This window comes from Ursus maritimus, unplaced genomic scaffold, assembly GCF_017311325.1.
Source record: "Ursus maritimus isolate PB19 unplaced genomic scaffold, ASM1731132v1 scaffold_24, whole genome shotgun sequence".
NCBI lineage: Eukaryota > Metazoa > Chordata > Mammalia > Carnivora > Ursidae > Ursus > Ursus maritimus.
Window position 1 is genome coordinate 40,569,758 of NW_024424897.1, and position 19,770 is coordinate 40,589,527.

Below are 19,770 nucleotides of genomic sequence, written 5' to 3' on the forward strand. Positions count from 1 at the left end.
CCCAGCCTTCCTTCCACATCTTTCTTTCTCTCTTTCTCTAGACCTACTTCCTCTTGCTTCTGGCTCCTCCCCATCCCCATCCCCATCCCCATCAAGCAACTGCCAGTTTGCTTTGGTTTCTATTTCCTGGTTAGCTCCTCCCAGTACCGAGGACTGCCCGGCTGTGGTGAGGAGCGGTGGTGGTCACTGAAGCGGTGGAGAGATGGCCTTCAGCGGCTCCCAGCCTCCCTACCTGAGTCCAGTGAGTTCCGGGGCAGCGGGCAGGGGTGGTGCTGGCCTCTGCCGCAGGAGGCAGCTGTGGGTCTCTGGGGGGATGACTATTGGGTGGCAGCAGAGGAAGAGGGCAATTGTCTCAAAGAAGACACAGGAAGAGGGACAGAAAGCCAAGTAGCGGAATCCTGACACAACTCTTCTCAGGGCTGGTGGGTCGATCATCACCAGCATTTGTGGCTTTGACTGCTGTTCACTGAGCTCCCCTGGGAGCCTGTCCTAGGTGTGGAAAGTGGGGGTGTAGGGTGGCGGGGGGGTAGGGGAGGCAGGCATAAGTAATAACTAGAAGAGTGTTGGCTTGTTTGTATGAACGGGGAGGTAAACAGGGTTTCTGGGGGCGCTGGCATGGCACAGCCCAGCATGGCCGTTAAGGGTACTTACTTTGGAGACGGCCTCCCTGGGTCCAGCCATTTACTCGCTGGGTGGCCTCAGGCAAGTTACTTTTACCTCTCTGGGCCTCAATTTCCACATCTGGAAAATGGGGATCATCCTTGAGCTTACCTCCCAGGGTTAAGTAAGGAGGCAGAGTATCTGGAGCGTTTGAACAGTGCCTGGCACGTCTCAGGAGTGAGAAGGAAGTGGGCTGTCCCTGCAGCGTGGGGCTCAGAGGGCTGCCTTTTGTACCTTTGGCCACATATGTGTAAGTTCTGTCTGCAGATGGCCTCGTCTAAACCCTGTAAGCCTTATTATCCCCACTTCATACATGGAAAACTGAGACTCAGAGAAGTTGAGGTCACTTGCCCGATGTGCCCAGATGGTAAGTGGCAGATAAGGGAGGTGACTTGCCTTACCCCCAGGAGAGGGAGGTGTCCACAGAGAGAGCGATGATTACAGAAGGCAGGCAAGCAGCAGCCCCAGGCCCAGGAGGCTTGTGTCCTGGGCCCTGCCCTGTAGTGGGAGCCCCTCTGGGCCTTGGCAAAGAGCTTGCCAAGGGGCCTGGGCCGAAGGGCTGACAGTGGACGGGGTGGGGCGGTTGGGGCCATACGGTGGGCAGGGAAGCTGCTAGCTCCGCACTCAGCAGGGGCCCTGGCTTGGCCTGTTTCCTCCCCACTGCCCGCTGAGTGGGTGGGTTGTCACTGGAGGAAGCTGGACCAGGCCCTGTTGTTGGCCTTTCCTCCATGGGGCTGTCAGGGTCAAAACGTGTCACCTTAGGCTCATTCCTCATCAGATGGGGGATCCCAGAGATCCTTCCAGGCCCCGACATTTCATTATTCTAACTAGGTTTTACTTTCCAATCCTTGCATTCAGAATGTTCAACCCAGAAGGGAAATCCTGCTATGGGCAACAGTGAGTAAAAACAGGGCCTTGGAGTCCAGACAAGAGAGGATAGGATGGGTGCAGCCTCCCCAAGCACCAGAACACCTGCCCCCCCACGTGGGTGCCCTCTCTCAGGCGGCCCGCTGACATCCAGCACAGTGGGAAGGTCACGCGGCCAGGCTCCTTGGGAGTCTGGCCCCCATTCCTTGCCCACGTGGCACCCGCCTCAGCTGGTCAGCGTTATCAGAGGTCCAGGACAGAATCTGGAACCACAGTCAGAACAAGACTCGATGTTTGGTCTGGGGAAGCGCTTGGTGAGCCCGGAGCAAGGACTTCTGTGCTGTGTCCTGAGAAGCAGCCTGTGTGGACAGCATGGGCGCTGGGGTTCAAACCCCACGCTGTTGCTGACCGGCTAAGTGGCTTTGGGCAAACTACCAGATTTTTGTGTGCCTCAGTTTCCTCTGTAGAAGTGGTGCTAGTGCTGGGTAATGAGGTAACAGGGCAGGTTAGCCACCAGCAGGGCCTGAGAACCCCTGGGGCAGCAGCACCCTTTAGCTAAAGTCTCCTGCTGCCTCCTGCTGGTGAGTGCCCTCTGCCGGCTGGGCCCCCTGGCGACACTGTCCACCCTCCCACCTGTGGAGCCCGGCTCTTCCGGACAGGAAGAGCAGGAAACCGTCCTCAGCCTCCAGGCACAGGCAGGAGCCGAGAGCAAGTTCTGACCTAGCAGAGGAATGAATTCCTCCTGACGCTAATAGTTGCCCTTGTCAAAGACCTGGAAACCAAGGGCTTTCTGTGTGGCATCTCATCGAACCCTCTCAAGAACACCGCCCGGCCGGTGCTGTTGTCCCAGTGTTCCGAGAAGGGATCTGGGGTGCAGACAGGTCAAGTGACTTGCCCAGTAGGAGAACTGTTAGCACAAGGAGCTGGGATGTGAACCCACGTCTGTGGGACCATAAATCCAAAGGTTCTCTCTTTCTCTCTCTCTCTCTCTCTCTCTCTCACACACACACACACACACAGGTCCAAATTCCACAGCCGCCTTGGCCCGCCAGGCTTAAAACCACACAAATTTGTTTTCTTACAGTTCCAGAGGTCAGAAATCTAAAAGTGTCAATAAGGCTTCAGGGGAGACTCTTTCCTTGCCTTTTCCCACTTCCAGAGGCCACCAGCCTCCCTCGACCGGAAGTCCCGTCCTTCATCTTTAAACCCAGCAGCTTCTTGCCTCTGTCGGCCCAAGTCCTACTACTGACTCTGCTCTCCTGCCTCCCTCTTTGAAGACCCCGAGGCCCACTCAGATGATCCAGGATAACCTCCCCATCTCAAGATCCTTAACTTAATCATGTCCGTAAAGTCCCTTTTGCCTTGTAAGGTGGCATACAGTAGCCACAAAGTCCGGGTATCAGAATGTGGGCTTCTGGGGGCGGGTGGAGAAGGGGTGCTAATTCTTCAGCCCATCATACCTCCTTGGAGCCAACCGGGGTTGTCAGTGTCCTCGAATCCGTCCACATATACTTCATCCATAATACGTAAATGCGTGGGTATGGCCTCCCCCACCCATTTTGTTATACAAATGGTGTCATTTCCATATCATTCTCAAAGAATCCCCTTCTTCCTCTTCTTTTTTTTTTGTGGAGCCTATGTGGAATCCACTGTATGGAAATACCATGATTTATTTCACCATTTTCCTCTTCGTCAACTTTTAGACTCTTTCCAATCCTTTGCTATTCCAATGTTGCAGTGAATAAACTTGTCTGTAGGATTATACTCCATTTATCGTTTTTTTAAAGATTTTATTTATTTATTTATTTGAGAGAGAGAGAGAGCATGGGCAGGGCAGAAGGCAGAGGCAGAGGAAGAGGGAGAAGCAGACTCCCCACTGAGCGGGGAGCCCAACATGACACGGGGCTCGGGGCTCCATCCCAGGACCTTGAGATCATGACCTGAGCCAAAGGCAGATGCTTAACCGACCGAGCCACCCAGGCTCTCCAGATTATATTCAGTTTAAAACAATCTTGTTTTTCAGAATTTGGGGACACCCACCATTTAAGACATACTGAAATCTCCAAACCTTTCCGGGGAAATCAGTGCTTGAGATTAACCTGTACTGCCCCATCCCCATGATCCGAACACTTTCCGCCACCACCCCAGCCTTCCTGCTGGGCACGTAGGACCCCACGTAACCACAGTCTGATTGTAGATCTTTACACCTCAGCGTGAATAGGCTTCGGGAGGGCGGCGTTCTTGCCAAGAGTATTCGCCTTCGAAACATATGTCTTGTGACAGGATGAAAGGCTCTTATGAGCCTTTTAGGCCTCAACAGATAAATGAGGGGAGTGTGTTTTCAGAGAAGTATGCCACGCTGGGCCGTAAGCTGTGCCAGGCTGACTCTACTTCTCCAAAACCACTGGGATGGACCGAGACAACATGAACTCAGAGAGGCAGAGACGTGATTTGCTCAAGGTCACCGAGGTATTTAGTGACAGAGCGCAGACCTGAGCCGAGGAGCAACAGACGTCCCCTCTCCCAGAAGCCCCTGTCGCAGTCCGTCTGAATGAGGTCCCGGCATCATGGGCGCTGTCCCGGTGCCCATCACCACCCTGAGCAAGGGTGGGCTTCCTTGGGTTCCGAATGGCCGTGTACATGCTACTTCCTCCTCTTAGAAGCTGTCCCTTCCTGTCAGACGCTCAAGGGTGGCCAGGGCCCCAGCCCATCCTCTCAGAGCCCCCCAGGTCTCCCCGGCACGATGGCAGAACGTCTGCTTCTGCTTCCTCACAGGCCTGGGAGATCCGTGAGGCTGAGACGCCCTAGCACAGGGCCCACACACCCAGGCCACCGCTATGGCAAATGCTGAGGGAACAGGCAGGAGGAGGCAGGCCCACTGACTGACCAGCATTTTCTCCCCGCAGGGCATCCCCTTCTCCGGGAAAATCCAGGGGGGTCTCCAGGATGGACTGAAAATCACTATCAAGGGGACCGTTCTTTACTGCAGTGGAACCAGGTACCTGGAACGGTTTCTTCTCTCTAGACTCAGCCCTTAGCAAACCAGGGCACCCGTCAGCAACCCCAACACCCTCCGAGCCACCTGCACCCGGCCCAGAGGATCCCAGGTGATCTACATGACCCCACTGCCATCTGCCAGAGCGTCCGGGGACCACGAACATCGACTCCCCACAGACATAGGGAGAGCAGGAGCTCACTGGCTAAGGAGGGGAGCGGACCAGCCCAGAGGCAGACAATCATGTTCTGGGATCGAGCTTTCTACACTATAACCCAGAGCTGCAAAAGTATCACTTTCTTCATTTCTCATAACTGCCCAGAGCCCTCATTTGGCTGGTCTAGAAATATTTTAAACTTGTCAAATGCATTTTGGTCTCTTTCAGTTTCGAGATATTTTCTGGGAAATGCTAAGTCCATTCAAAATACAAACACCCTTTTCCTGCTTTACCCACCCACCCCTTCCCAAGGGGGACTTCCAGAGGCTGGAGGCCCTTCGGAAGCTCGCGCAGCCCTGGCTGACCTCTGTGGCAGGCAGGTGGCCCAGGGCAGTGGGGGTCTTGCCCAGTTTGCACAGGGTCTGTGTCCATGGGGGCTGCCTGCTGAAGTCCACAGCGCCCACGAAAGCCCCTCTGGACACGTGGTCCTCTCTCAGAAGCCTTTCTGCCTCAATCCCAGATGTCTCTTGCCCGCAGAGGTCCTCTCTGTCATCACCTTGCAGGGACCTGGGACCTCTTGGATCCCTTCATGCTTCTCCCAGGCCCAGCCCTACCTCAGCACGGCGCTTCTCCATCACGGCTTTCCTTGCCAGGTGGACATGGCCACGCTGACCGTGACTTCTCCGAGAACCCCGAGTGCCCCCAGGAGACTCTGAGGGAACGAGGCATCGGGATCCCCTTAAACCCTGCCAGCAGGGGACTCTGGGACCTCCCCTCTGACTTTCCTCCTTTCTCCCTCTCCCTCTGCCTGCCCCTCCTCCAGCACCAGGAGGGCTTTCTACGCCCATCCTGTCCCCATCTCTTTCTGCAAAGCTTCTGCGCTCATCCTTCCCCGGGGCAGGATTTTCTAAGGACTCAAGGAATGAAGCTGGAGGACCACAAAGTGAAAAATGCACCCAGAGACATTTCAGAAAAATAGTCTCCATTTTAAGAGGAATATAGACTTAGAATTGCTGTTTCCAGAGTCCGTGGGAGCCTCCTTTCCCGGAGGGAGGGCTGGCTGGGCTCAGGGCCATGGCAGGTCCCTATGGGCCTTGCTGGCTGAGGGTTCTCGGAACCACCTCGCATTGAGGACGACATCCAGAACTCATGCTCCTCCAGCAAGAAATCGAGCGGCCTGTGCAGGAATTGAACAGAATGTCTCTCAGGGGCGCCTTTGGACTTGGTGCAGGGCCTGGCCCTGTGGGGGCTGTGGATGACAGGAGAGCGCTGTGCATTACCTGGGGAGACCCAGGCGACCCCGAGAAGCAGGCGGTCAGGCTCACGCTGAGTTCAGGGAAGGCTGGGGTAGACAGAGGTGCCTCGGAGGAGAACCTCAGACTGGAACTTGGCTTTAGGACTGAAGGAGCTATGTCTGGGAAAGGGCAGAACAGACATTTATTGTGCACCTTTTGTGAGCCAGGCACTTTGGAAAGTTCTTTGTTTTAATTCCTCACCTTAGAGCCATAGCCATGCCCAAAGGTGGTTTTGATGGTGAGAGGCTTCCTCCGAGGACAGAGACAGGAATGGACATTTACTCGGGTGGGGGCTTCCCGAGCACCCCCTCACTGAGCATCCCCAAGGGAAGGACCTGACAAGCAGTGTAGAGCTGGGGTCCGGGTCCAGGCCTGCTGACTTCAGGGCCACCACTCCGCATGTCACACGTGGGACACACGCCAACCTCCAGGGAGAGACGGACGTACATACTGAAAGCTGTCATGCCCTGGGAGCTACCATTTATTCGATGCTTCTCTGTTAGTACCTAGCTCTGTAGGTATATTCCATCAATTTCAGATCTTTTTTTTTTTTAAAGTTTTATTTTATTTATTTGACAGAGAGAGAGAGAGTACAAGCACAAGTGGGGGGGGGCAGAAGGAGAGGGAGAAGCAGGCTCCCCGCTGGGCAAGGAGCCCAATGTGGGGCTCGATCCTAGGACCGAGGCATCATGACCTGAGCCGAAGGCAGACGCTTAACTGACTGAGCCACCCAGGAACATTTCAGATGTTCTTTAAATTTATTTTCTTCTTTCCCAATTGAGCCAATGGGGACTGACCTCCAAGTATCCACTCAGCAGGAAAGGCTCTTGCTTCCAGGCACATTGCTGGACTTCCCTCTCTGATACAAATTTGAATCCATTTTCAAGCCCATGCTTCCTGTTGCTAGCATCAACGTTTTTCTTTACCTGGTTTCTACATGTTTTTAGAAAACCACACTGTAAGGGCAGAATGCAATCACTACACAAAAACACATGAAGAACCCATTAGGAGAACGGAAAGGATAGCCGCAAGCTGAGGATGGCCCAGACCTGCCGTGCACGTCGTACACAAGTTCACAGACACCAGTCAAGGGTGTGAGGTTCCCTCTCACCTCCGCCCGCAGTAAACCAGGCTACAGAACGCCATCTGGTTTCCCTCCGCCTAGGTTTGCTGTGAACTTTCACAGTGGCTACGGTGACAATGACATTGCCTTCCACTTCAACCCTCGGTTTGAGGAGGGTGGCTACGTGGTCTGTAACACGAAGCAGAACGGATCCTGGGGCCCGGAGGAAAGGAAGATGCATATGCCCTTCCAGATGGGAAATCCATTTGAGCTCTGCTTCCTGGTGGACAGCTGGGATTTCAAGGTGAGCAGCTGCGCCCCGCACACCCCTTCCCGCTGCCGACCTCCCAGCCCCATCAGGTGTGGTGGTGAGTAGCCTTTATAAATCATACGAACCTGTATTTTTTTTAAAGATTGCAGGTATGTATGTATGTATGTATGTATGTATGTGTTGAGAGAGTGCAAGTAGGAGGAGGGGCAGAGGGAGAGGGGGAGAGAGAGAATCCCAAGCCAACTCCACGCTGAGCACGGAGCCTGACTCAGGGCTCAATCCCTCGACCCTGAGACCATGACCTGAGCTGAAATCAAGAGTCAGACATTCAACCAACTGAGCCACCCAGGGGCCCCTGTAAAGCACACTAGCCTTTAAATAATCACGTGTACAATGCCATTAGACAGACGGCAGGACCTCTCCCTTGTAGGCGCCCTGCGGCGGCTACAGTCTCCTCACACACCTTCCCCTGCATCTCCAGGCACACCTGGTGCTGCTTCTACTCGGGAAATAAGAACTACATACATCACCATGGTGCTTTTTGGCCCTGCGGGTCTTTAAAGTTCTAGTTAATTCCATTCCTGTGCTGTAGCCATTCAGGTTCTAATGGCTTAGTTTTGCATGGTGTTGCAAATTGCGTTAGTAAGCAGAGTAGCGTCTCTGGGCTTGGGAGACGGGGTGTGAGTATCCCCGTGTCTGTCCTCCTCGGTGTCAGCGTGGATGTGCCAGCCCCTCAATGTACGACCCAGGGTCGCCTCTCCTGTGCCCCCCACGAACACGTTAATGCATATTTAAAGAACACCTCAGAGGAGCTAAGATTAGAAAGATCAACTGACTGCAATAAACAAGCAACCACAAGAACCAAAAAGCAAGCAGAGACTGGGCTCGGGTGCACTATGGATCATAGGCCACGCTCTTACATGGCGCAGCTCTGAAGGCTGGTGCCCCTGACCCCAGGGGCCAGATGTGAAAACTAGACACAGGGCTTGATTCCCGGAAGCAGGGGCTCAGGTCCCCCACCTTTTCTTGGGGAAAAAGCCCTCTCCTGGAATGTATCCTCGTCTTGGCAGGTGGCGGTGAACGGGAACCATTTTGTGCAGTACTCACACCGCGTGCCCTTCCACCGTGTGGACACCCTCTCTGTCACCGGGGCTGTGCAGCTGTCCTACATTGGCTTCCAGGTCAGACTGTCCACCTGGCACCTGTCTTGGGGGACTGAGTGCAGGGCCCTGTCTAGCCACACCTGGGCCCTGCTGGGTGGGCTTGATGGTAGCAGCCAATCTCCTACCCAGGTGACTCTGGGGACACCCCTCGAGCTCCCCTGTCCTGTCCTTCTGTGCTCCTGTCTTTGTCTAGAACGCTTGCCTCAATCTCCCGAACTCCCGGGCCCCTCCTCTCTGTCACTGTCTACTTCTGCCATGCTTAGGAGGCCATGTGGCTCCAGAAAGAACTTGGGAATCAGACTGAATCTAGCTCAGCTCTGCTCATTGTCATCAGCTGTGGGATCTTAGACAAGCAACTTTGCCGCCCCGGCCTCAGTTTCCCCATCTGTGAAAGGAGCACCGTCACTGCTGCCCCATGAGTTGTTGTGTGAATTCAAGGAGGTAATACGTGTCAGAGGTCACGACGCAGACTGCACAGGCCCACACTAGGCTCCCTCTGTGTTTTAACATCTTCGAATGTGTTGCCGGCATCTAAAAGGTCAGGAGAAGAAGTTCTGCATTCTGGAGATAGGTGGCGGTGCTGGCTGCACAAGTGTGAATGTACTTCATGCCTCTGAGCCGTCCGCTGAAAATTGGTTGAGATAATAAATCTTATGTGTATTTTACCACAATTAAAAAAAAAAAAGGCCAGGCAGTATCCCATGGAAATCTGGATTTCTAGTCTTTGAAAACTAGGAGGATAGGGGTAAGCTGGGCCCACGTTCCCACAGGGCCGCAGGAAGCTGGGTTGGAACTGCTATTATCACTTCCAGTCTTTGTGCTCCCGGAGATCAGAAAAGCATAGAGTAGGCCCACAACAGTTACAAGCTCCTCTCTTTTTTGTCCTAATCTCTCGTATTGCCTGCCGACCCAACTCTCTCCCCTATAGGCCTGGGGGACAGAGCTGGCAGGGAGGAAGAGAGGGTGGGTAAGGAGAGAGAGAGATGGAGGGGAGTGGAGGGGTGGGTGGGGAGAGAGCTCACCGGCCTCACTGGAGCCTAGTTCCCCCCTCTGTCCCCCCACGTGATCCTGAACACCCAGCACTCTCCTCCCTGCCTGGCTTCCTCCCTCTGGCTCAGGCCCCCGCCTTTCCATGCTTCCTTGGCTCCATTAATGCTTCTCTTCATGCCCTGGTGCTTTTTGTTTTAACAGAACACCCGAGTAAACTTTACCCAGCCTGCCTTCTCCACGGTGCAGTTCTCCCAGACTCCCTGTTTCACACCCAAGCCCAGGGGGCGAAAGCCAAAAGTGAGTTCAATGTGGAGGCCTTGGAGGCCGAGCATCTCAGCAGGAAGGACAGAGGGTCCAAGAGGCTGGTTCCAGCAGGCAGGCCCCATCACACCCACCCGAAGCTTCCCTGTCTCCACCACACCACCTGGCCCGAGCTGGGGACCTGGGAGTCAGCCTTGTTTCTTCTTTCCCCTCCTTAGTCTCCCTGCAGTGCTCCCACACCTCTCCCTCCCGAAGCCACAGTCTTCCTTGGGCCAGGCCATTTCACCCTTGACTACAATGACCATGGTCTAGTTCCCTGCTCACCCTGCCCACTGTGGCCGTGACCCTCCTCTACCCAAATCTGATCACGTCCTCTACCTGCTTAAACATCCCAAAGGTTCCAAGTCCTTCTAAATAAAGCCCCGATTCCCCAGCAGGACGTGCAGAACCCCGCTCCACTGCCCCCCCCCCCGCCCAGTCTTGCCCCAGCCCACCTCCTGGCCACACCCCCTCACCCAGGACGCTCAGGTGGCCTCCACTGCTCACTTGAGGCTTTCTCGGGCTGCCATGCTTTTGCACCTGCAGGCTCGGTGCTAACACTCCCCGCAGCCAACCTTTACCAGCCCCTCGGTGCCCTGCTTAAATGTCACTCTTCAGGACCGTCTTCACTGCTTGGAGCATCATGGGATGCCCCCGTGTCCCCGTGGACTTCATCCATATCCATGCTATCCCAGTCACTGTGTCCTGTTGTAATTGTACTTACATGTCTGTCCCTGTCACTCCACCCCCCTCCTTCCCTACACCCACAAGCCCCTCGTGGGCTGGGATTGTGGCTTGTTCATGTGAGTATTCCCAGCACTTTGCATGGTGCTGAGCAAGCAGCAGGGACTCAAGGAACGTGGAGTGTGGCCTGCACAGCCAGCAGAATGAGAGACTGGCGAGGGCAAGAATAAGCCACTGCATGGGGACAGGGTCTAGGACAGAAAGGGAAGCAGGGCCTGGCCCTTCCTTTGGCCACTGGAGCAGTGGGGGCTAAAGGAAAGGGTGCCTCTTTACCACCCAGCCTTTCTGTGGCCTCTCGAGGTCCCGACGGGGCCTGTGCCTCCCGCCATGCTGACTTCAGGACTGGGAAAGTCTTTGCAGCCCGACTTTGGCTCTGGCCTGGGGAATACAGGGTATGGTAGATAGAATCAGCCAGAAGTGGGTAGCTTTTGGATTTTATCCCTTGCTACCTGGAGGGGCCTGGGCAAGCTGATTAGCCTTTCTGAGCCTCGTTGCCTCACTAGGGAAACAGGAGCTGAGGATGCATCCCTTATAAATGTCCTGAAGCCAGAGCCTGGCACACAGTAGGCCTTCACTAAATGCTTCAGCTTACGAAAGAGATACGGCACGGGAAGTCATGGTTTTGCCTCTGGGAGCTAAGGGAAGCTGTATGGCCTTTCCCTCCGAGGAGCCATTGAGGATGTCCCTGCCCTCAAGGATGGTGTACCTGGGATGGGGGTGGGGCCGAGGATCTGGGCACCACAGGCTCTGGAAGCCTTGCTTGGGAGCAGGAAGGAGGGGAGCATGAGTCTGGGGAGGCCTTTCTTATGACAGTTTCTGCCAGTGTCTCCCCTGCACGTAACACTCATGTTAACTACTGTCTGATCTCATCCCCTTCAGTCTGCAGGCATTTGGCCAGTCAACTCGGCTCCCATTGTAAGTCTCTTGAGTTCTCCTGGGATCGTCTTCCTTTTGCTTCTTCCTGTGGGTTAGAAGGAGGAGGCAGGGCTGGGCACAGAGTCTCTCCCGTGGCGGGGCACGGCCGAGGCCAACCCTGGCCATCTGCCTGGTGGTGGGAGGAAGTGGGGCTGGGGGGGTTGGCTAGCCCTCATGGGTTGGAAAACAGCTTGAATTGCCACTCCCTGCTCAAGCCCCCTGCCCTTCTGTGAGCAGCCACAGGAGCCCGAGCCCCCCACACTCACTCCTTCCTCCTGGGAAGTGAAGCTGTGCTAGACCAAGTCCCCGAGAAGAAAGATGGGCCACGGGCCACTAGGGCAGCCTATTTCTTCTCCAAGTAGAAGAAACCTTTGCCCCTACCTCATCCCCTTGAGGGAAGAAACACCTCTACCCGCCAGTTTTGGGGGCGCTGGTGGGGTGGGGCACGGTTGGGCTGGGTACACGCTCTCAAGATGGCTGCCTCACAGGGTGTGTGGTAAGCGGTGTCCTCTGGTGGCAGGTGGTGGTCTGTGCGCTGGTGGGAGCCAGTTCAAATCTGAGTTTCTTTCTTCCAGACTCAAACTGTCATCCACACGGTGCAGAGCAGCCCTGGACAGCCGTTCCCTGTAAGTCGGGTCGCAGCCCCACCACATCCCCTTTCACCGGGTGCTGAACTCAGTAGTCCCAGAGGCAGGAAGGAAGCCATGGAGCAAGGAGGACGGGGGTATGGGGTGGCCCCTGCTCAAGAGACGTGAGTAAAATTCCCCTTGGGCCGACAGGGAGTCTGGATCAGTGTGGATGTACCCAGCGGCCTAAGAAGCAAGTCCCCTTAGGGACCAGCAAGAAAACGGGTCCTTCTGTCACTGAAAGGGGAGCGCGGTGGTCCTAGCATCTGGGTCCTGAGGACAAGCCTTGGGATGTCACTGCTGGTAGCACGTTTCCCCTGTGACTCAGACGGGAGGTCTGGAGTTAGTGGGGCTGCCTGTGGAAGGGCCGAGGGGCAGGCAGGTGCCCATGATGAGGTCAGGGAGCATGGCAAGAAGTTCGAGCGAGGCTGACTTGGGAAGGAAGGCGAAGGGGAGAAGCCAAGGGCCTCGCAGTGGGGTATCCCCTCGAGGACGCGGAGGGGCTCGTGTGGGTGTGCACTCCCAAACTGAACTTCCTGGTGTCTTTCAACAGAATCCTATTGTCCCACCTATGGCGTACCCCACCTCAGTCTATGTAAGTGGTTTCTCTGGGAGGGGCGGGGGCCTTGTCTGTGTGGGGCAGAGTGGGGGGTGGTGAGTGGCTTACAACATCAGGGCAGTCCTATAGTAAGCTGAAGTTCTGGAAATACCCAAGTGAATCAAAAGGCTGTTGAAGGGAGCTGTCACCTTTGAAATGTCCTTTCACCATGAGCCTGTTAGAGGACCTTCCCCTCCCAGCCCAGTATTTTTTTGTGCAGCCCAAGTGCTTTTCACGACAGTGGAAGCCCGTTACTTTGAGGAATGCTGGAAAGTCTTCCTTTGTAGTTTACTAAGCCACATAATGATATCATGGAGCTCTTTCTTTCTTTTTTCTTTCTGTTTAAAGATTTTATTTATTTACTTGATAGAGAGAGAGAGAGCGCGCACAGGCAGGCAGAGCGGCAGGCAGAGGGAGAGGGAGCAGCAGGCTCCCTGCTGAGCGGAGAGCCTGACATGGGGCTCAATCCCAGGACCCTGAGATCATGACCTGAGCCAAAGGCAGACGTTCAACACACTGAGCCACCCGGATATGCCTTTTTCTTGAAAATATATTACTCACAGGCATAGCTGTCAAACCCAGTTGATAGTCCAAATTCATGGAAATTGGCACAGAGCTGCCCTCCACAGCTGACCTGCCCCTCTCCCCACGACAGCCGATGCCTTTCTTCACCTCCATCCCGGGTGGGCTGTACCCCTCCAAGAGCATCTTCGTGTCAGGCACTGTCCTGCCCACTGCCCAGAGGTAAGCCACGGCTCTCAAGAAGGAGAGACACCCCAAGGTCCTTCTGGTCGTCCTCCTGGCTCTGGGCAGGCTGGGACTCCGGGCTCAGGGGACAGAGGAGGTTCACGTGAGCTGCCCACCCCCCAGGTTCCACATCAACTTGCGCTCCGGGAGTGACATCGCCTTCCACCTGAACCCCCGTTTCGATGAGAACGTCGTTGTCCGCAACACGCAGATCAACAGCTCTTGGGGGTGTGAGGAGCGAAGCCTGCCCCAAAAAATGCCTTTTGCCCGAGGCCGGAGCTTCTCGGTAAGGGGCCGCGGCCTGGACCTCAGAGGGGCTCAAGGGGCAAAGAGAGCGGGGCGGGTGGGGGCCCCTCAAACCATAAAGGAGCTGATGCCTCTGGGGTGGGGGCTGGTCTCAGAAGAGAAAGTGCCCCCAGATTGCTGTGTTCTTGTCCTCATGCTGTCCCACGGAAGGTGGGTGGTGGCACCTGCTGTTCGCACATGAGGGGACAAACACCAGCGCAGGTCCCTGGCCTGAGGTCAAACTGCCCGTAAGTGCCAGGCGGGCCCCAAGCATGAGCTGTCATTCATTTATTCAGTCACGCATTCATTCAACAATCATGGACAGATCCCTGGAAATAACAACGGGTCTGTGCAGAAAGCAAAACAGAATCATGGGCTCGAGTGAGCTCTGGGGCAGGGGCCATGCTGCCTTAGATGGGGACAGCTCTCAGAGGCGGCCATAATGTCACCTCAGACCTCACGGACAGAAGCCGCCTGCCTCGCCAAGACCCCAGGGGGACATTCCTGGGGGGCAGCGGAGAGGGCAGCTATCACTGCAAAAGCAGGGAGTCACACCCAGGGCCCGACTAGGGACCGGGAGGCCACGGCTTCTGAGTCGGACAGAGTGTGGGTGGTATGGCTGGAGGTCCCATCCCACAGAGCAGGTGTTCCCAACCCGACTCCACGTGCAAATCACCTGAGGAACTTCAGAAAGAAAAAGCGATGCCCGGCCCCACCCCTGCCTGGACATCCTCACCCACATTGACAGGATGACTGATGGAGGGCCTCGAGAGCCTTGGAAAGGATTCTGGGTTTCAGTGCAGTGTGTTGGTGTGTTTCAAGCCAGGGAGGAATAGACTTCATAGAGAGCTGTGTGACTTTGAGCAAGTGACTTAACTGCTCTGTGCCTCAGTTTTCTCATCTAAAAAATGGGGCTAATAAGAATCTCCATCACATCGAGGTGTAAGGATGAAATGAAAGAATGTCTGTGACAGGCTGAGGACGGGGCCTGGGGCACAGTAAGCGTGCCGCCAAGTGTCCGGTGTCGTGATGATGTTTTGACGGACGTGGGCCCTCTGCCTCCCGGAGAGCGTGTGGGGCGGGAAGGACAAGTCAGGAGGCTGCAAGGCAGGAACGCAGGCGCGGAGCGCTGCTCTGTGCCGGCCACTGGGGACAAGGATGGCCCAGGCCAGTGTTCCTGCCCCTAGAGGCTCAGGCTCGGTGGGAGAGTAAGGATCGGGTGGGGGGCGCCTGACGAGGAGGGCTCAAGGTGGGTGGGGGGAAGGCAGGGGAGGCTTGCTGGCTGGGGAGAGGCTGGCGTGAGGCTTGCTTAGATCGTGTTTGAGGAAGGCAGGCGGGCGGAGGGAGACATGAGCCCGCAGTTAGGTTGGGGGACTTCCGGAGGGGAGTGCGAGTGCTGTGGTCTCTGTCCAGGTGTGGATCACGTGTGAAGGCTACGGCCTCAAGGTGGCCGTGGATGGTCAGCACCTGCTGGAATACTCCCACCGTCTGAAGAATCTGCCTGCCATCAACAGCCTGGAAGTGGGGGGCGACGTGCAGCTGAGCCACGTGCAGACATAGCTCGGCTCCCTGGCCCTGGGGGTGAGGGCGGGCCGTGTTGCCGACTGCCTCCGCTCCTCACCTCCCTCTTCCCTGTCCGTCTCCCTGTCCCTGCCCCAGGCTTTCCCAGCCTGCCGTGGAGCTGGGACTTTTCCGGAGAGAGGGCGTGTTTGTCTGGCTCTGCTGCTGGCTGGGCCGGCACCCGGGGCCACGGCTGCCCACATCCTACCATCTGAGGAGAGGGGGGTGGTCCCGCCAGGCTAAGCCCTATGTTCTGTCCCCTTGGCAGAAGGGGAGGGTCTTGGGCCTTCCCGAGCTCCCAGACCAGGCCTACACCCTGTCTGCCTCTTAGCCACATCCCCACCCCGCCAGTCAAATCCATCCCAGCCCCAAGCCACCCCCTGTTCATTCCACGTGGGAGGCCGTCTCCCGGGCCCTTCCCCCTTCCCCTTCAAGCTTTCCTTACACCCAGGTCCCCCCCGCCCCGCTCCAGGAAAGTTAGCTGGTACGCCACTGGTCTGTACCAACTAACAGGACCTTTCTCAACAGGGGCTCTGCTCTTTCCTAGGGTCTTTCAGAGAAAGACACATGCTTATTGGCACATATGTACGGGGTCATTGTGGTTATTGAATGTGTTTGGAACATTTTGGAGTCTCTGGAATTGGGGAGGTTCTGGGTGAAGGCAGGGGGGCAGAGAACATGGGCTTGCTTTGATGGGGTGGGTCCTGATATCCACACCTGCCCTGGGGTTCCCCACCAACCCCACATGGGTGGGAGAAAGCAGGTTGGGCTCGGGTCTCCTGGGCAGGCATCTGTGATGCACAAAGCTTGGTAACAGGTGAACCCAGCAAGTAGCCTCACACTTCTGGGACGGGCCAAAGGCTAGGCCAGAAGGCCAAATGGCAGGGCTGGCTTATCAGACCCGTGTGTCCGCATGGGAGGAGGTGGCGGGTGTGGTGTCGGGAGGAGCTGACACCTGTGTGTGTTCCACTGCGGGTCCTGGCGTTAGGGGTTAGGGTGTGGTGGGGACAGTGACTCAGCATGTGGGTTTCTACCAGCCACTGGGCCAGTGCAGGGCGGCCGGTTCTGTGTCCACGTGATGCCAACCCGTCCTGCTGCCTCCACCAAGGATCAGTGCCTCAGGAAGCAGGCTGGGGCTCCAAGCATCGTCCTCGGACCAGCAGCGCCTGGGAGCCCGTCAGGAAGGCAGAATCCCGGGCCCTGCTGTGGGCCTCGGAATCAGTCTGCCTTGTAACAAGATCCCAGCAGTTTGTGTCTGTCTCGGAGGGGAGAGGCACTGGTCTAGGTGACCCTGATCTTGACCACGTTGTTCAGATGCATTGTGGGGGCGCTGGCGGCCGGCATGCCTCTTTCTCCCCCCTCCCCCATCTGCGTAGGGGAGAAGGGGGCCAGGGAGCCAAGGAAACAGAGGCCAAACCCAAGCTGGGAGCCTGATTTCCCAGAGCCCACTTAGCCCCTGGCTGAGCTCCTTCCTTATTCTAAGAGAAGGAAACACGGCGCAGCCCCTTAAGAAGTCTTCCCCATGGAAGCCATGTGTCCTTCACCCATTGCCAAGTCTTTGCCACACGGTCCCACCTCACATGCTTTGTCACCCAGGTGCCAAATTATTATTGGGCCAACTCTCATGAAGCAGGCAGCCCCAGAGCCAAACATGGCGACTTTCTACGAGGGGGTTGTTGGGCAAGGCCTTCCCTGGGGAGCCGGCATCACAGGCAGTATGAGCGTGTGAGGTGAGCACCGTGTGAGGTGAGTCCCGTGTGAGGTGAGCCCCATGTGAGGTGACCTCCCCTGTGAGGTGAGCCCCGTGTGAGGTGAGCCCCATGTGAGGTGCCCCCCTGTGAGGTGAACCCGTGAGGTGAGCGCCGTCTGAGGTGCTCCCTGTAAGGTGCGCCCCCTGTGAGGTGCGCCCCCTGTGAGGTGAGCCCTATGCGAGGTGAGCCCCGTGCGAGGTGAGCCCCGTGCGAGATGCTCCCGTGTGAGGTGCGCCCCCTGTGAGGTGCCCCGCTGTGAGGTGAACCCCCTGTGAGGTGAGCCCCCTGTGAGGTGCCCCCCTGTGAGGTGAACCCCCGGTGAGGTAAGCCCCGTGTGAGGCACAGCCCAGGCCCCACAGGCAAGCCTGGCTTCCTCACCCCACATTACAGGTCTGCAGGTGTGCACAAGACTCCAGAATGCTCCCCACACCTGGTGACCATTTCAGAGAAGCGGCGTGGCCAAGCTAGTGTGTCCCTCTGTGGGGCGTTTGGGTCCAGGTCGCACCACCCACCAGTGCCCAACTCTGCAGAACCGAGTTGCTTTCCCTACAAAACACGCCCACACACATACAATGTGGTTAAAATAAAATACATTTCATATAAATATCTCCATCAAGGAGTCATACGGGGAAGGCCCAAGTGGCCCTTGAGAAAAGACTGGGGTTTGTTCCTTTTTTAAATACAAAGTTATAAATAACTGTACACAAGGCGGCTAAACACAGGGTAGCACGACAGCGCCTCCTTCTGGTCACTCAAAGTGGTGCGGTCAGAAGAAGGTTCCATCCTCACCCACCAGTTGGGCCTGGCACTGCCGCTTTAGTCTTCAAGGGACCTGGGAAGGCCCAACTCTCTATTATCCGGGAAGGGTGGGTTCAAAGGAGACAACAGGTTCCACTCAGTCCAGGCTGCTACTCAACAGCAGGTCAAGTATCGGGTTCGGTGGGGAAGGAGATGTGAGGCTCCAGGATATAATTTCCTTCCGTCTCCCCAGGCCCTGTGACGTCAGATAATCGAGAGTTGGCTCCATCAGTAAGTTCTGAGGCAGCAGCTTTAACTTCTCCCGTAGGCTGTTGTAACTTTGGGATCGCTGGGCTGCTTCGCTGCCCCATCTTTTTTCACCTCGTAGGGAAACACAGCACCAAAGATATCTTCATGATAGCGCTTCTGGCTCTTTAAGGGAAAGCAGAACCAGGGTGTCACTTTGCCGGTCCAGCCACCTCTCATTCATCAGGTCCAGGCCAGGACGAGCCCCTGGGGCTCCCCCAGCTTCCTTATCCCACGTACACTCATGAGCCATCTACCTTCACAACGGTCACGCTTAGAGTATCCTCGAGTCCCACTAGACTAACTCCCATCAGCACCTGTGCCGCTCTGAACCACCCGGACAGCTCCCCAAGCCTGCCTCGTACCCGGCCCCCAAGATGCTCCAGGAAACGGGGGCTCTGAGATAAACACATCTGAAAAATGCCACATACTTTCTCCCAGTCTTGAGGAGTCACGATGCACGGTAGCGTGTTAGAGGCTCTGAGGAGTCTTGTCATCACCAACGTGCTGCCCTTGTCTCACTGACCAACAGACCAGGAGGGACGGGCCGGCCTTCTACGCCCGTCTAGCTCGGACCTCCAGCCACCTCTAGGATTCCTTTGAGTTTCAGGACTACCCTGAGCCTGACTCCTAGGCCTGGCTCCCCCGCCCGTGTCCTTGAGCTGCTCCCCAACCCACACACCAGCTGCCGTACCTTAAGCTGGAAAAAGTAGTCCTCCACCTGCTCCTCACTCAGCCTCAGCTTGGCAGCCACCAGGAGCTTCAGGGTATGGGCCACATCCCGGGCCATACGCACGTCCCCACAGACATAAAGGTGGCCGTGCTCCTTGAGCAGCACGCGGAGCACCTCGCTGGCCAGCCGCTGCCGCAGGATGTCTTGAACATAGACCTGAAACCAGAGGAGATCGTGGGTCCAGGCCCCTGCTGCCGGCGGGGCGAGGGGGGGGGTGGTGGTGGTGGAGAGGAGAGGAAAGGGGGGCGAGGGAGAACCCTGCAGTCAGGCCTGCTGGCCAGGAGGAGGCAGTGAGGGGCACGATGGGCTGCAGGGTGAGGACCCTCCCAGCCGGAACCTTGCCCCGGGATCGGGCTCAGGGTGAGGACGTGCACTGGCATCCTGCCCAGCGCGGGCCCGGGCTGGGGCCCGAGACGAATGTTGGCCGCTCCCCCGCCCTCAAGAAGCTGATCATTCAGTGAGGCCCCTGCATTCACTTCCAATTCACCATGCTTCAAAGAGGCATCAATCAAGCCACTTCCCCTGCCCAGGGCTCTGAGGCCCACCTGCGTACACGCCAGAACTGGAGCCTCTCCGTGCAGACCATTGGTGGAACCCCCCGTATAATTCAGAGCAGAGCACAGAGCGCTGGGTTCCCCAGCTACACAGAAGTCTAGGAGCCTCTGCTCCTGTTCCCCACAAGATGCCCAGCGACCCCAGCACTGTACACAAAACACTGGGTCTGGGAGGAGCCCAGACAGAACAAACTCACAAGGGCTGAGGCGAACGTCTGTCCCGACTCCCCACGTTCATGGGGCTAAGCGCCTCCGAGGGCAGCAGGGACCGTCAGCGGGGCACGGTGTTTAAGCATAAAGCCAGCCTGGACCACATCGTCCTGGGCAGGTGCTTATCCCAGGAGAGGGCTTTCAGCCAGCGGGGCACTGGTACTAACCCACCACGTGACCCTCTTTAGTCCTCGATGTCTCAGGGCCCGTCTCTTCTCCTGGCACAGTGAATGCATTGCTCT

General features: G+C 56.6%; 2 protein-coding genes across 6 annotated transcripts in view; one reads left to right on the plus strand and one right to left on the minus strand.

Moving 5' to 3' along the window:
• Positions 1-83: 83 nt before the first annotated feature.
• Positions 84-15,820, plus strand: LOC103667242 (galectin-9). 5 transcript variants are annotated; one of them, XM_008695361.2, is made up of 11 exons: positions 85-241; positions 4,434-4,525; positions 7,140-7,341; positions 8,379-8,489; positions 9,663-9,758; positions 11,385-11,420; positions 11,996-12,046; positions 12,600-12,641; positions 13,300-13,388; positions 13,515-13,677; positions 15,090-15,820. In XM_008695361.2, exons 1-11 carry the CDS (start codon positions 203-205, stop codon positions 15,234-15,236), a joined length of 1,068 nt encoding a protein of 355 aa, XP_008693583.1. In that variant the 5' UTR covers positions 85-202; the 3' UTR covers positions 15,237-15,820. The 5 variants fall into 5 exon arrangements, with proteins under 5 accessions (XP_040496968.1, XP_008693583.1, XP_008693584.1 ...); XM_008695362.2 differs by lacking the exon at positions 9,663-9,758; XM_040641034.1 differs by lacking the exons at positions 9,663-9,758; positions 13,515-13,677 and having other exon boundaries at positions 84-241.
• The window catches only part of NOS2 (nitric oxide synthase 2), a 31,720-nt gene continuing 27,517 nt past the window's right edge, over positions 15,568-19,770 (minus strand). The window contains exons 24-25 of the mRNA XM_040641031.1: positions 18,726-18,920; positions 15,568-18,157 (exon numbers count right to left, since the gene is read on the minus strand). Coding sequence (XP_040496965.1) covers positions 18,038-18,157; positions 18,726-18,920 — 315 coding nt within the window. The 3' untranslated portion in view covers positions 15,568-18,037. The remainder of the gene's footprint in view (positions 18,158-18,725; positions 18,921-19,770) is intronic.

Excerpts from the sequence above, each read along its gene's own strand:
- LOC103667242 (XM_008695361.2), top strand. The coding sequence starts at position 203 with ATGGCCTTCAGCGGCTCCCAGCCTCCCTACCTGAGTCCA. Across the intron at positions 7,342-8,378 it reads TGGACAGCTGGGATTTCAAG|GTGGCGGTGAACGGGAACCA; the intron begins GTGAGCAGCTGC and ends TCGTCTTGGCAG. Across the intron at positions 9,759-11,384 it reads CCAGGGGGCGAAAGCCAAAA|TCTGCAGGCATTTGGCCAGT; the intron begins GTGAGTTCAATG and ends CATCCCCTTCAG.